This window comes from Prinia subflava, chromosome 16 (genome assembly GCF_021018805.1).
Source record: "Prinia subflava isolate CZ2003 ecotype Zambia chromosome 16, Cam_Psub_1.2, whole genome shotgun sequence".
NCBI lineage: Eukaryota > Metazoa > Chordata > Aves > Passeriformes > Cisticolidae > Prinia > Prinia subflava.
The window spans coordinates 14,789,806-14,801,522 of NC_086262.1; the positions used below are offsets into that span (position 1 = coordinate 14,789,806).

At 59.1% G+C, this 11,717-nt stretch overlaps 1 protein-coding gene across 1 annotated transcript; it reads left to right on the forward strand.

Moving 5' to 3' along the window:
* Positions 1 to 550: 550 nt before the first annotated feature.
* On the forward strand, positions 551 to 10,666 carry CDHR2 (cadherin related family member 2). The gene is made up of 32 exons (XM_063413666.1): positions 551 to 642; positions 1,089 to 1,147; positions 1,507 to 1,572; positions 1,663 to 1,802; positions 2,007 to 2,060; positions 2,247 to 2,336; positions 2,938 to 3,027; positions 3,324 to 3,446; positions 3,524 to 3,667; positions 3,810 to 3,885; positions 4,083 to 4,189; positions 4,269 to 4,499; positions 4,587 to 4,742; positions 4,951 to 5,118; positions 5,387 to 5,448; positions 5,532 to 5,772; positions 5,874 to 6,110; positions 6,384 to 6,459; positions 6,541 to 7,155; positions 7,704 to 7,775; positions 8,037 to 8,086; positions 8,192 to 8,343; positions 8,530 to 8,632; positions 8,712 to 8,800; positions 9,000 to 9,074; positions 9,178 to 9,255; positions 9,335 to 9,395; positions 9,503 to 9,627; positions 9,788 to 9,901; positions 10,011 to 10,088; positions 10,191 to 10,251; positions 10,464 to 10,666. Exons 1-32 carry the CDS (start codon positions 551 to 553, stop codon positions 10,581 to 10,583), a joined length of 4,005 nt encoding a protein of 1,334 aa, XP_063269736.1. The 3' UTR covers positions 10,584 to 10,666.
* Positions 10,667 to 11,717: the final 1,051 nt, after the last annotated feature.

Below are 11,717 nucleotides of genomic sequence, written 5' to 3' on the forward strand. Positions count from 1 at the left end.
TGGGTTCCCCAGGGAATAGGGCCACAGATGCAGGGGTCCAACAGGCTGGCCATGCCCCCCCCACCTCCACCTCCCAGCCCTTTTCTGCCTGAGCAGAGCTGGACAATCCACCCTTGTCCCTAGCGGGTCTGAAGTAGGTCAGGGAGGCTGGGCCAAGCCCCTGGGGACGGGAGTGGGTGGCAGGGGGTGCAGAGGGCCCCAGGCATCCGCCCCAGTGGCCACACCACAAGGTTGGTGCCCACCCCCTGTCCTGGTAGGACCCCAGTGTCCCCAGCCCAGGGGATGCAGGGCATTTCCCTAACCCCTCTTTGATCTCCTGGGGTGTTTGAGGATCCCTCTGCATCCCTGCAGGCTCCACACCCCTTCTGGGAGCTGGGGTCCCGTGGATGCAGGCTGGAGTAGCTGAATCCGAAGGGACAGCACCCAGTATGGAGAGCTGGGGACCTCATTTTGGGGAGTGAGCCTGGAGCTGAGCTGGGTGGGAGCTGTGGGACGAGCACAAGGAATACGGGAGACAGGAGAGGGAATTCTCACCCTTTAATTGCAGTTAATGATTGATGAACATGTTTACTGCAGGAGGCAAAGGTCTGGCAGTGCCAAGATGCGAGTGCAGAGGCAGCATCCCCAGGGACACAGCCACAGGTAAGGGATGTCAGCCCCTATCCCAGCCCCCAAGGGCACCTTGCTCCATGGGGGGGAGGTGGGGGTGTCTGCCAGCTGTGGAGCTGCCCACAGGCCCTGGCACAAGGAGGGAGACACCATGGACGTGCCATGCTCTTGGACTTGGGGAGGGCCTGTTGAGCACATGCAGTGGAGCCTCCAGCAATGCCCAGGACAGGTTCCTGGGGTCCCCAGGCATACCTACAGTCTCCTCTGCCTGGAGATCAACCGTGTCCTCCCTTGCCATGTCCTCAGGGAGCCCATGCCCAGCAGTGCAGTGGGGAGCCTGGTGTTTGCTCACCAGCCCAGCTCAGCAGAGAGGACTGTCCCCACCAGCACCTCTCCTGCCCTGGTGGCTGCTCCCCAGGAGGGATTTGGGGGACAGGCCTCAGTCTCTCAGATTCTTTTTCCCTGGTGTGTGCCCACAGGCACCCTGGCAGGATGGCATGGCACTCTTTAGTGCTGATCCCCCTCCTCCTGGCAACAGGTAAGGACTCTTCTTTTATCTGGCATGGGAGGGTTGGAGATGTTGGAGCTGCTGTCAACACCCAATACTCTTTCTCAATTCCCTGGGGGAAGCTGTGACCCTAAAACCGCTGCCTACCCCACTGGAGAGCCAAGGCAGGGCAGAGTTGGACAGTAGGGAAAGCATGGGGGCTGCAGCTGGAAGAGAAGCACAGCCTGGAGGTGTGGGATGAGCACAAGGACAAGCTGGGGGTTCCCCTGCCTCCCATGGAGACCCAAACCACGGCTGGGAGCTGGGGCTGGAGCTGAGGAGGTGCTGCCAGACGTGGCTCTGCCAGCCAGGCTGGCACAGTGATGGTGCTCAGCTCCTCTTCCCTGTAGTTTCAGGCAACACAGTCCCCATCTTCAACGTGACCCTCTTCTACGTGCCTGAGGACCTGGAACTGGGTGAGTAGGGCTGTCTCGAGAAGGGCCTGGGGTGTCCGAGGAATGACTGTGGGGTTCTCAAGCAGGGACTGACACTGTCTGTGCCCCCAGGCCAGTTTGCTTTCCAGCTGGAGGCTCATGACCTAGACAACGACCCTCTCACCTACCAAATCCGAGGGACAGATGCCTTCTACTTCTTAGCTGACTCCAAATCAGGCAGAGTGACACTGAGGAATTCCCTGGACCGTGAGGTGTGAGCAGAGGATGGGGTCAGATGTCCCTGCCTGAGTGGGAGTCTGGGGCTATGGGGATGGAGGGCAGAGTCTGTGGGTCACTCCCTCACCCCAAAACCCAGCTCCTGGAAGGAGAGTTGTCCTCACAGAGGTTGGGGCTCAGCCATCCAAGGATTGAGCTCCATCTTGTCCCTGACCAAGTCCTGCCTTGTGTCCCCTCAGCTCCAGGCCAGGCTCACCATCACCGCTGGAGTGTCTGATGGTGTAAATAATGAGGTGTGTGCTGGGGCAAGGGCTGGGTGGCTGCAGGGGGAAGATCCATGGATAAGGCTCAGTGGGAAGGCAATTGGAAGAGGGTGGGTGATGTTGGCTGGCTGGCCAGGGTGGGCATGGGGTGGCAGATCTGCACCCAGCTCTGCTGGCCACCATTTCCCATCCTGTGCCCTCTCTGACACCTGGTAGGTCTCCCAAAAAATGACCATCATCGTGGAGGACCGTAATGACAACGCCCCGGTCTTCCAACGCCTGCCCTACAGTGCCACCATCCCCGAGGTGGGACCCCATCCCTCTCTGGGACCTCCCTACCCCCACGGGCAGCAGGGCAGGGGTGCTGGGTGGTTCCCACAGCATGGGTGTGCCAGCAGTGGGACAACAACAGGCTGGGAACTGTCTGACCCCACACCTGGGTGTGTGGTGACAGTTGTGCCTGGGCGTGGGGTCATTGATAGTGCAGCCAGCACCTGGGAGCAGTCTGTGCCAGGGCAATTCCCAACGGGAGCCTCTGTGTCACCCTGAGATACTGGCATGTGACTGGGACTCTGCCCTTGCAGTGAGTTTCTGTTCAGGGTGTGCCTGTCAGCCCAGGACAGCGTGACACTGGATCAAGGTGTAGATGGGGTGTGGGGCTGAGTCCGACCCCCATCCAGCAACTCCAGGGCTGGGGTGTAGCACCTGCTGCCAATGGGCCCCAGGGAGGGTAGAGAAGAGGTCCAGCCCCTCCCCAGCCTGAGCAAGGGCAGCAGCTCGTCCCTGTGTGTCCCATGGCACCAGGCAGTGCCTGCAGCCCTGTAGGGCCAGAACACCCCAGGGCAGGGCTGGCAGGGCCCAGGCCCAGCATCACCCCCTGCTCTGCTTCACACTCCTGTGTGCCCAGAACACGAACCTGCACAGCATCATCTACACCGTGTTCGCCAACGACAGCGACACTGGGAACGCCTCCAAAGTCAGCTACGGAATCGAGGAGGTGAGCACAGAGTGGAGTAGGTCATACCATAACCAAACCCCACCCCTGGGCCACCCCTGAGGCGCTGGGGGACAGGGCCAGGCAAGACCCGTATCTCTGGGGATGCAGGGAGGTTTTGGGTCAGGACCCACTGGGCAATGGGTGCAAGGTGCTGAACAGTTCCAGGCTGGGATGAGCCAGGTGTTTGGGGGTTCCCATGGGCCAAGCCTGGCAGAAGGATGGGGATTGAGCCCCCATCTCTGCTGGGACACCTCTGCTCCCTGCCTTGGTGACACAGGCTGATGTCCCCTGCTCAGGTGATCCCAGACAACATGAAGAATCTCCAGCTGTTCTACATTCTGCCCAATGGGAGTGTGGTGCTCAATGGTTCCCTGGACTATGCCAAGAATACTTTCTTTGAGATCAAGATCCTCGCCCAGGTGGGGACCCTTCGGGCTGGGGGTGCAGGGCTGCCAGGTAAGGGGACTATGGAACTGACAGGTGCTCTGCCCCTCAGGATGGTGGGGGATGGCTGAACAACAACTGGAAGGTCCAGAAGAGCTTTACTTACCTGTCCCTGACCATTAAGGACGTGCCCAACCTGAACCCACGGTTCCTCAATGAGCCCTACTCGGGCTCTGTGCCTGAGAACTGCGACCTGGTCAGGAGCCTGCCTGCCCCAGTGTCATGTCCCTGCCCCTGGCATTCCCTGGGGGCTCTTATGCCCTAAAGTGTCTGGGCCACCAGGCCTGTGGGCAGCTGGAGATGTCATAGGTCCTGCTCTGATGGCCATGTCCCCACAGGGTACCATTGTGCTGACTGTCACCGCCATGGACCAAGACACAGGGGTGAATGATCAAATCTTCTACATCATCACCAGTGAGTGATGGGGCAGAATGGGTCAGGCAGGGGATGACATGGTGGGATGAGCAGGAGGGGTGGTCAGGCAGCAAGGGATAACCTTGGAAACTGGTTCTGGGCACCCAGGCTCTGCCAGCCTGACCTGCTGGCAGAGAGAGGGCCAGGTCTGCCTTTCACAGTGGCTGCAGCTGGTTCCTGCTGTCCCCTTGTCCTAGATGCCAGTGTTCCTTTTGTTATCAATAACACAACGGGCACCATCACTGTGAGTGAGCCCCTGGACCGTGAGCAGCTGCCAAGAGAGGAGGTGCTGCTGGAAGTCACGGTGAGTAGGAGGCAGCAAGGGGAATTCCATCCTCTTCCTCTCCCTGGGCCCCTCCAACCTGCTCTCTCCTCCTGCCCAGGCACGTGAGGAGAAACTGGATATCCATGGCAAGGTGGCCCAGACCAGCACCCTGGTGACAGTCTTGGTGACTGATGTCAATGACAACAAGCCCCAGTTCTACAACTGCTCCCTGTCCAGCTGCAACTTCTCCACCAGTGCTCAGAACAACTTCACAGGCAACATCATAGAGCACTCCTCCTCCAGGCTGCCCGTGTCCAACCTCAGCATCATTGCCCATGACCCAGATAAGGTAGGAGCCTGTCCATGGTGCTGGGTTGAGGCACCAGTGTCTGTCCTGGCTGCACCACTCACCCTTGCTCTTGTCCCTCCCTGGCAGGGCATCAACAGCAGTTTTGAGCTGAGCCTGCACGGTCCGAATGCCGATGCCTTCACTGTGTTCCCCACAACGATTGTGGGCACAGGGGAAGTCCAGATCCTGGTGCAAAATTCAACCTTAGTGGACTACGAGATAAGCCATGTCATGGTGGTGCAGGTGGGGCTTGTAGGGCTGGCCTGCTCTGCAGAGGCAGTTCCTGCTCCTTGCATGCATTGGGGTACAGTGGGGACATGGCCCTTCTCTTGTAGAGTTCAGGAGCTAAACCTGGCAGTTTGTTTGGTGCAAGGGAGCTGGACTGGAGCATGACAGGTCTCTCTAATGTTTGGGGACTCATGTGAGACATGGTCCCTTTTCAATCCTTCAGATCATTGCTAATGACACGGGGAACCCTACAGACTGCTGCTCCACAGCCACCGTGACCATTGACCTCATCGACAGCAATGACCACATCCCTGAGTTCCCCCAGAGCACCTACAACCTGAGCGTGATGGAGAACAGCCCCAATGGCACCATCATCTCCCCAAACATCACGGTCAGGCACTGAGCAGGGAGTGGGCACACCTAATATCCCCAAGCAAGGCACTGGGCACACCTAGCACTTCTAGTACAGCTTGTGCTGAGGGCATTGATCTCTTCATACACACAGGAAGGACTCAGGGCCAGTGGATACTCAAGGGTGGGACCCCTTGCCTATCAGGGCCACATTTTTGGGGTGTTCACTGCCAACAGCCACTACCCCAGACTCATCACTGCTCTGAGGGCTGAAACAGATTGACCAGATGGTTCCTTCTGTCTTTTAGGCCTACGATCCAGACAGCGGTGTCCTGGGCCAGATCACCTACCAGCTGCTCCCGGAGGCCATGTACGTAAGGGCAGAGCCAGCCACAACCAGGGCATCATCCTGGAGAGTGAGCTCCAGGCCTGAAGGCTCTGTGTATGCCACAGCCGTAAAACCTTCACGGTGAACGCCACAAGCGGGGCGCTGCTGGTGTACGACGGGAGCTTGCTGGACCGGGAGACTCGCTCCATCTACTACGCCAACCTCCAGGCCAAGGATGGGGGCAGCCTGGTGGGCACTACGGTGCTGGAGATCACTGTGCTGGATGCCAATGACATGGAGCCCATCATCGTTGGCTCCTACTTCATCTCAGTGGAAGAGGGGCAGAATGTTAGCACACAGATCCAGGTACGTACCAGCAGAGGTGGGGGCGGCTGACAGGGCTGTCAGAGGGGAGGGACTGTCCCCAAGGTGCCTGACAGCCCTGTTCCAAATGCTCACCCTTTCAGGCCATTGACAATGACGAGCCTGGCAGCCTCAACAGCAAACTGGGCTTCAAGATCTTGCCAGGACCGTTCAGCACCAACTTTACCATCAATGCAGACACAGGTGAGATGCACAGCAAGGAGCAGCTGGACCGCGAGGCCTTGGAGGATGAGCATGGACAGATGGTGGTGACAGTGATGGTGTATGACCACGGCGAGCCACCGCTGAACACCACAAAGGATGTCACCATCACCGTGGGGGTGAGCCCTGGGCACAGGCAGGGACATGCTGGGGCAGGCTGGGGCTTGGAACTGGGATAGATGGGCAGGGTGGGGATCTGGAATCCCTGGCTGTGGCAGAGGTGTCTCCAGGCTTTCTGTGGGGGCAGAGTGAATAGTTGTTGCAGGGAGGCAGGAGAGGGCTTGTGTAGCTCCTGCCTGTGGGCAGGCAGGTGCCCACACTCCTGTCCCCAGCTGGCTGTGGGGAATCCTGTTTCCTCGAAGGGCTACAGCCATGGGCTTTGTTTCCTGCAGGACCTGAATGACAACATTCCCGTGTTCCTCAACCAGTCCTATGAGTTCTCAGTCTTTGAAGACTCTCCAGGTAGAAGTTGCATGGCCAGGCTTGTGGGACCAGCAGTGGCCCTGAGTCAGTGCCCACTGCCCACTCAGTGTCTGTCTCCATCTGCAGGGTCCTTAGTGGGCGAGGTGAATGCCACAGATGCCGACCGGACAGAGATCAATTCCCGCATTTCATTCCGACTTGAGAGAAGCAGCGGCTCCAGCAACTTCTTAATCCGCTCATCCCGCCTGGGGCCAGGGAATTACAGTGGGCAGCTGTCCGTAGACCCTGACATGTCTCTGGACTATGACACACTGCAGCAGAAGTTCTTCACCCTGACAGTGCTGGCAGAGAACACGGCTGCAGACAACGCAGGGGACAAGGCCAACGTCTCAGTGACAGTCCACATCCTAGATGTCAATGACGAGCCCCCCACCATCGTGCCAGGCTCACTGCAGGACGTGTCGGTGGCCGAGAATGGGACACAGCAGGGTCTGATCCACACCCTGAACGCCTCCGACCCTGACACCAACCACTTGCTGGTCTTCGAGGAGCTGGCGGTCACCTGCTTCAAGGGGGACAGCAGTGCTGGGGACGTGTGCTGGGACTGGTTCGTGCTGGCCCCCAACGGCTCGGTGCTGGTGAACAGCTCGGACATCGACCACGAGGTGTGTGACAGGGTCCTGCTCACGCTGCGGGTGGAGGACCTGTACACCGAGAAGGGCAGCCGCTACAGCCACAATGGTACAGCCCCCACTGATAATAAATCCTCCTTTTTAACCCCTCTGAGGGTCTAAGCTAGCTCAGTCCTTCTCAGGCTCTGGAAGAATATGTCAAAAGACAGGGGGAAGGATCCAAAGGAGGCTCTAACCCTTAGCTGCAGTAAGAAGTTTATTTCAGGTGGTGTCCAGAGGGAAAGAGGGCATGCACAGAGGAACAGGGTCTTTTCTCAGCTCTTGTGAGGGTGGGGCAATTTGGAACACAGCCAATGGGGTCAGAAAGGGAAGGAAGGGTCAAACTACATGGTACAAGCTCTAGGGGTCCCTGAGGGGGGAGAAACCATTCCCACAGGGGAATGTAACACCCCATGGCCCGCTCCTTCCACCACCACTGGGCACGGCAGGAGCTGGGACCTGCCTCTCCCACTAAAAGCTGTGGGAGCTGGGTGGTTTGGCTCGGAGGGAGGGTGTCCCCAGCTCTTTTGAGAGGACAGAGCTCCCACAGGAAGCAGAGGAGGGTGTTGCAGGGCTTCTCTGTTAGTGATCAGAGCTCTGCTTTTGGGACATTTGCAGAAACCCTGAGGATCATCATTATTGATGTGAATGACAACGTGCCGGTGTTCGAGGCCATCTCAGAGACTTTTGGTGAGCAGCTGGGGTTGGCACATCACGTGGGCTCCTCGCTGCACCCACCCATGCCCTGCCACATTTGCCAGCAGTGAGGATCTTCCCCGAGCCCAGGGCAGGGCTGAGCAGTGTGGGGGCCAGGCTGGGGTTGCTCAGTGCTTTCCATGAAGGCTGTGGGGCCAAGGGCAGCAGTGGGTGCTTGGAACCCTGGGGCTGTGTGGGTGCGGGGTCTGCAGCAAGTCTGGCTGCTCACCAGCACCATCCATCTGTTCCTGACAGTGGTTGTCCCTGAAATCTCTCCTGTGGACCTACAAGTGGCTACTGTGAAGGTGAGGAGCTGCCTGCCTGTATCTGTCAGTCCGCGGAGCACTGTTCACTTGTCCCCACCATGGGGCCATTCCCACCTGTGCTCCTGCCATGCTCTGTCCCCACAGGCCACAGATGCTGACTCAGGGCTGGGGGGAACCATCACCTTCTCCATCATCAGTGTGGTGTTTGTGGAGGACAACGGGGCCAGTCGGCCCTTCGAGAACCTCTTCAGGGTGCTGACAACTCTCGACAAGGGCACCTACATCGGGAGTATCCAGTGAGGCCATGGGGTTGGGCCAGGGTGGGGGGATGCAGCTCAGCTCCTGCCTGCACAGGGCCAGCTGGAAAGGGGACAAAGCCTTTCTGGAGTCCTGCCTGCGCAAGGAGATAGGATGGAGCTTGAGGGATGGCAGGTGATATCCTGTGCAGTGCAGTGGGATTGCTGATGTCCCTGTCCTCACAGGGTGGCCAGCAACCTTGATGAATCACTGAAGGGGCAGTACAAGGTGACGGTGGAGGCTAAGGATGGTGAGGAACCGGTGCACCGAGCACAGACTGTGCTGAATGTGAGTGTCACCCCCAGCCCTCATCCCAGGACACCCCGTGCCCAGCCCAGCTCCGCTCACCCCTGCTCCCCACACACAGATCTTCACGGTGGATCAGAGCTACCGCGTTCGGCTCCAGTTCCTGTCAACGGTGGAAGAAGTCCAGAGTAACTCCGAAAGTATTAAATTGTAAGGGGTGCTGAGCCAGGGCTGAGGGTGCACGGCTGGACCCACCAGCTGTGTCTCTCAGCTTCATGGACTGTGAATGGGCTGGGCCAGGCAGGTCCCCACCAGATGAGGGGGCTTCAGAGGGTCCATATGCTTCCTGTGCCCATGAGCAGAACAGCAGGATGTCCAGCCCAGCTTCCCCCCTCTCTCTTGTTCCTAGGGCCCTGACCACCGTGACCAAGGCAGCAGTCTACGTGGTGGGCATCCGAAGCATAGAGGACACCCGTGACACCCAGTGAGTGGTGGTGGGGAAGGGGACATGGTGGTGGCATCAGGGGTGTCATCGTGGGGCGGGGCACCACCCCAGCACCACACTCCCCCATCTCTCTATTCTGCAGCGTGGATGCCAAGTCAGTGATGGAGGCCTACTTTGTGTACAGCAATGGCACTGCCCTGGACGTCAACGACCTGAGCATGTGAGTGCTGGGGCTGTGCACGGGCACTGCCACGTGCTGGAACCAGCCCAGCTGCTCACACCTCCGCTTTCCTTGGCAGACTCATACAGTCTGATCCACTGGGCTTGGCTGAGCTGGTGAAACTGGGCCTGGCTGTCATTGTGAGTGGGGACAGGCAAGGGGCATGGGGAGAGGGCAGCAACCCCTTCTGGGCTGGCTGGGGGGTTCCACTGGCTGGAACTGTGCCCTCACCCCTGCTCTGTGCCAGGGCCCCGGGGAGGTGACAAAGCCCACCAAGGAGATAGAGCTGATTGGCATTATCGCAGGATTGGCAGCATTCCTGCTCATCTTCATCCTCATCATGACCCTGGTTTTGGTACTCACTACCAAGAGGTACTTCACTGCCTGCACCCCCTCCTACCACCCCCCACTGCCCCCATCCTCATCAGCACCCCCAGACCCACCCCTGTCCTCCAACCCGCTTCTGCCCACCCCATCCCACAGCCCAGCTCCTCCCTGCCCCTCTCACCCAACCCATCCCTGGGCTTTGCAGCTACAAGAGGAAGCTGAGTGCCATGAAGGCTCTGAAGGTGGCCACAACATTCAACCCTGCCACAGCACAGCAGGGAGCTGGCATCCCTGGGACCAACCAGTACAACGCCGAGGGGTGAGTGGGGGACTCCCTGCAGCAGGTGGGGAGAGACCAGGCTTGTCCCCACATCCAGGGGCTGCAGCACCCCAAAGAGCAGCACTTATCTCCACCCATCCCTGTCCAGGGCCAACCCCATGCTGAACCACCCACTCGATCCCTCCCATGACTTGGGCTTCCACGAGGACTCCATCTCTGTGACCAGGTGAGCTCTGGGGCAAGTCCCAAAGGCCACAGGCTGTCACCTCATACCTCCCTTCTCCTGTGCCTGGGTCCTTTTTTACCTCCCACCCTCAATTCTCCACAGCATGAATTCCCTGGATGAAAATACAGTAAACGCACCAGCAGATGACAACTTTGAGGTCGAGGTAAGTGTGCAAAGAGCTGCCAGTGCTCGGCAGCTGGGAGTCCTGACAGAGCACCCTGCATCCTCTTCTCTTTGCTGTGGTTCCCAGGGCCTTATGAACCCCTTGGGTCCTTTACTCTGCACCCCTCAACAGCCCTCAGCTCCTGGGAAGGACGGGTGTCCCTGCCCTACATCTTTGTCCCCGTCCCTTCTGACCACGCTCTCCTCCTGCAGCAGGTCAAAATGCAGCCAACAGACTCCAGTGACAAGGAGGTGCTGGTGGCTGCGCTGAACCTGAAGGAGCCCACCAAAACAGCGTACCTCAACACCACCTTCACCACCACGGACTTGTGAGCAGGCTCACGGGGTGCAGCGGGGCCGGAGCAGGACTCGGGCAGCTGCTGTGGTGTTGTTCTGTTGTGTCTGGCAATAAAACTGTTCCACAGGGGTCACGGTGTCCTGTGATGAGCCCATCTGCCTGGGGGGCTCAGTCAGCTTGGAGTCATCTCTCCCAGCATGAAGTGCTGGTTTTGGGCCAGCTGGTGCCAGAGGGGAGGTGCCACTGTGGGGTCAGCCTGGCTTCTGGTCCCCAAGACCCTCTCTGCCCGGGGGAGGGAGGTGCAGGCAAGCCCCGCGCAGAGCTTTGTGCAAGGTTTTATTACCCAACATCCACATTGACAGACTGATCCTCCCGCCCCTTCCTCCCCCCGCCCCACCCCCAGAAGAAATGAAGAGGAAAAAAAGAAAACAGATGATGAAGCTGCAGCGCTGGTGTGCCACAGCTGGCAGTGCGGGGCTGGAGGTGAGCAGGCCTGGGGCAGGGTGGCAAGGGGATGCCCCAGGGCTCCTGGTCTTCCTGGCATGGCCGTGGCACCGGTCCCACAGCCCAAGGCACTGAGCAGAGCCAGGTCCCAGCGAGTGCCACAGCACTGAGCGGGCACTTGCCACAGCCCTGGCTGCCAGCTGGCACTTCAGCAAGCCCTTTGCAGCCCCACAGGGACAAAACAAGCCCAGGACGTACAGTGTGGGTGTAGGTGAGCAAGACTTTACCCTTAACAAGGGAAAACTGCTGCAGTGGTGACTCTGGCACCTTGAGCCCTCCTGCACTTCTGCCCAGAGGGGATGGTGCAGCTCTCCAAGCACCCCTTGTCTGCAGCCTCCTGCCCATCAGATGCTGGACACAGGCCTGGGCTCCCCTTGCTGTGGCACTGTGGGGCTGGTCTTCTGTATGGGGCCAGGCTGGGGGGGGCCAAGATCCACATCTTGGCAGGACACTGAGGTGCTACCAGCCACAGCGATGTTGGCCTGACCACAGGGATATTCACCCCCCTGCAGACTGAGCCTTCACTCCCAATGCTCTTCAGCCTAGCAGAGCACAGGCAACGTAGGAACAGTGTTTGAAAAGATGGTCTCAGCCCCACAGGCCACCGTGGAGGAGATGGCTCCAGGCAGGATGCTCATGGCGGAAAGTGTCTCTTAAAAAGCTCC